Genomic DNA, 3859 nt, shown 5'->3' on the forward strand with positions numbered 1-3859 from the left:
TATCATTTAAACTATTTATTGAAGAGGTACAAGTGACGAGAGTTGTGCTGGTCCTCAGTGCTAGGAGACTCCAGCTGCCTTACTTCCCGTAGCCTGGAATTGAACAATCTCAGTTACATTATGGTCGCATTTTAACCCAATATTTTCAGAAGAGTATTACCAATTATTCATAAGAGAAATAGTAAGACACTTACCACCATGACCAAGTCCACCAAGACCTATTCCTCCGAGTCCACCACCACCGCCAAATTTATTGTATCCGTCTTTGCTAAATCCACCGGCTCCTCCCAGGCCAAATTGACCTTGTCCACCATGTCCGAATCCTCCATGGCTTCCTGTAAACAAAAAAAGAGAAGCATTGGAAAAACCTGTGTAACCTTTTCTTAAGATATGTGAAAGATAAAAGGATTCTCATATGAAATAGCGTCAGTGAGTGTTGGTTACTTACCGTGGCTCTTGCTCAGCACGAATGTGTGACCTCCCTGGCCTCCTGTGGGATAATTCGAGCTATATTGCAAATATATTTATTTACATGTTCAATTATTCAGTATAGCAAAATAATGTTCAATATTTTTGGTAATTATTCCAGATTATGCTTACCGTATCCTCCTTTGAGACCCCCACCATGGCCTCCAAAGCCACCGAAACCTTCCAAGCCTCCTCCATAACCGCTGCCGCCACCGTAGCCACCATACCCACCAAGGCCTTTAAGGCCACCGTGACCACCAAGACCTCCAAGACCACCAAGGCCTTTAAGGCCACCAAGACCACCAAGAGCTCCAAGACCTCCAAGACCACCAAGGCCTTTAAGGCCACCAAGACCTCCAAGACCACCAAGGCCTCCATATCCACCAAGACCACCAAGGCCTCCATGTCCACCAAGACCACCAAGGCCTCCATGTCCACCAAGACCTCCAAGGCCACCGTGACCACCATAGCCACCAATCAGTCCACCATAGCAAACACCAGCCATCACGGCCAGCACCGCTGTCACTGACAGGAATCTCTGAAAAAATAGTGAGTTCAATTAATGTTCAACGAATGATCTTGTGTAATAACTGATAAAACACTTTTTACAAAATTTTCTGAATGTATTTTCTCGCACCATGGTTGCAGGAGTTGGGTGAGTGAGGAGCGGGTCCACTGTGATCTTGACGGAGGGAGTCCAGGACCTTATATAGGACAAATGATGACTCCCGCCCACAGTAACCTTCAGGATGTGCACTTCGCAGCCACGCCTACGTTTGAGAATGTAACAAAGTGGTAATTTAACATTTAACGCGAAATATTAGGTGTCATTTGTATTCATTATATATGGTTGCTAACAACAGAGTAAAGCTTTCCTAAAGCTCATCATAATAGTTAATTTGTAGGTTATGTTGCTACTAACAAAGCCTAATTAATACCCAACATAAAGCATTAGGTCTTATGTGGGCATCCAGATATTAACAATGCTTAACAGTCGAGATGTGAGTTATGAAGCTGATACCACTGCTTAGCGGATAACAAGTTGGTTATACTGCTTTTAACATGGCTTAATAAATTATTTGGCAAGTTTTGATATTAACAGAGCATGTTAGCTAACAAGTGGGTTATCGTGTTATCATCATAGAAAGGTACACAGCATAATTGGTTATCGTGTTATTATTTTAGTATGATAACCAACAATTGGGTTATCTTGTTGTGAACAGCGTTACAAATACTAAATATTTTTTTTTTTGCTTGATTATCAACGAGTTATTCATCCTTGGAATAAAATAGCGTGATATCCGTAAAGAGGGTTTTCACGTTATTAATATAGCATGATAGCAGCAAGTGGATTATTCTGTAATAAATATATCACTAAATAGGCATCAAAACAGAGTGGGAATGCGAGATTAAAGATATGAAAAAAATATTTGGAAAACAATAAGCTATATTGTTGAGAAGAAAGGCAATGTAGCAGTGAGCCCTAGGGAAGTATAAACGAAAATGAAAAAAGAAAGACATGAATATCATAGGTTTCGAAGTCATGAAAGTGAAGCAAATGTGAACATTATGGGATAAGATCTTGTAAGAAGTATGCAACGATGCTACCTTCTGACATTTATAGAAAAGATGGGTACATCAGGTGAAGGGAGGGAAAGCTGCAAGTGTCAATGAGACATATGATGATAATATTAAATATAAGAAGGAAAAAGGAGACGAGTAGGGGGTGTGTAGAGTTTACCAGTGTACGTCAGACAGTGATACACTACAAGAGGATATATGGAGAGAAGTGTGTACCTGAATACAAACCATGGTGAATATAGTAAAAGTTACAATTATATACCCGTTACTTTACCACGCGAACTGATTAATGTGTCTGGCAGAGGTGCAGTACGAAGTGTACAATAAATTACGGTGAATTTCATCAATGGTGAAAGAAGAAGTGTGGGTCAGGCTTTTGCATTGAAACAGAGTGTTGTTATTTTTATTACCACCGAGAGTGAAGAAAAACATAAGAAATATTGAGATGATTCGTGTTAGAATTATTAATCTTACCTTTTCGGTCATATTCAACAACACATACTCACATGTATGTATATATATATATATATATATATATATATATATATATATATATATATATATATATATATATATATATATATATATATATATATATAGAGAGAGAGAGAGAGAGAGAGAGAGAGATAAGTGTACAGAGAAGTGTGTGTATGTATATATATATATATATATTATATATATATATATATATATATATATATATATATATATATATATATATATATATATATATATATATGTGTGCCTAAATGCCAACAGCGACTGCCCTGACAGGTACAAGAGGAGTGTTGTTAACGCATACGTCGACCGTGCTCTCAGCCACAGCTCAGAATGGAAGCAAGTCGACGAAGAACTCTGTAGGGTAAGGCAGGTCCTAGTCAATAACGGCTTCTCCAATGGTTTCATCGAAGACATCATAAGAAGGAAAGTGAAAAGCCATGCAACCTCTGAAGAGACAACTAACACAACACCTATACCCCCTATTAGACTATTTTACAGGAACTTCTTTTCCACAGCTCATAAAACGGAGGAAAGGGTCCTGAAAGATATTGTTAATAGAAACGTTATCCCTACAGACAAAAATCAGAGGATACAACTGACGATTTACTATAAAACCAGAAAAACGGCCAGCCTACTCATGAGAAACTCTCCAGACACAAAACAGAACGCTTTAAAAGAGACTAATGTCGTCTATGCCTTCAAATGCCCACTTGGGGACTGTAAGCTCCAAAAAACCCAGTATATAGGCAAGACAACAACATCTCTTTCTAGGCGTTTAACGATGCATAAGCAACAGGGCTCCATTAAGGAACATATAATCTCTTCCCATAACCAAACCATCGCCAGAGAAATCCTAGTAAACAACACAGAAATCATCGATAGATACAGCGATAGCAGGCGGCTTGACGTTTGCGAGGCACTACACATCAAGAAGTCAACACCAGCAATCAACAGCCAATTATTGCACAACTATATTCTACCCACCTCAAGACTCCGCTCCAATATAGAAGCATCAAGAAATATGGACCAATAGGCTTTCTACAAACACTTCTATTCAATACCCATTGTTTCTGTTCTGTCTTGTGTTGATACTTTTAATACCCTATATATATATATATATATATATATATATATATATATATATATATATATATATATATATATATATATATATATATATATATATATATATATATATAACACATTAGTCAGTTCGCGTGGTAAACTAACGGGTATACAATTGTAACTTTTACTATATTCACCATGGTTTGTATTCAGGTACACACTTCTCTCCATATTAACTATTATG

General features: G+C 37.6%; 1 protein-coding gene across 1 annotated transcript; it reads right to left on the minus strand.

Annotated features, from left to right (window-relative positions):
- On the minus strand, positions 1 to 1163 carry LOC123756996 (PE-PGRS family protein PE_PGRS47). The gene is made up of 5 exons (XM_045740401.2): positions 1106 to 1163; positions 601 to 1006; positions 449 to 490; positions 195 to 335; positions 1 to 93 (listed from the first exon to the last, which is right to left on the minus strand). Exons 1-5 carry the CDS (start codon positions 1106 to 1108, stop codon positions 80 to 82), a joined length of 606 nt encoding a protein of 201 aa, XP_045596357.2. The 5' UTR covers positions 1109 to 1163; the 3' UTR covers positions 1 to 79.
- Between the last annotated feature and the right edge of the window lie 2696 nt (positions 1164 to 3859).

The sequence above is a fragment of the Procambarus clarkii genome, chromosome 26 (assembly GCF_040958095.1).
Source record: "Procambarus clarkii isolate CNS0578487 chromosome 26, FALCON_Pclarkii_2.0, whole genome shotgun sequence".
NCBI classification, from domain to species: Eukaryota; Metazoa; Arthropoda; class Malacostraca; order Decapoda; family Cambaridae; genus Procambarus; species Procambarus clarkii.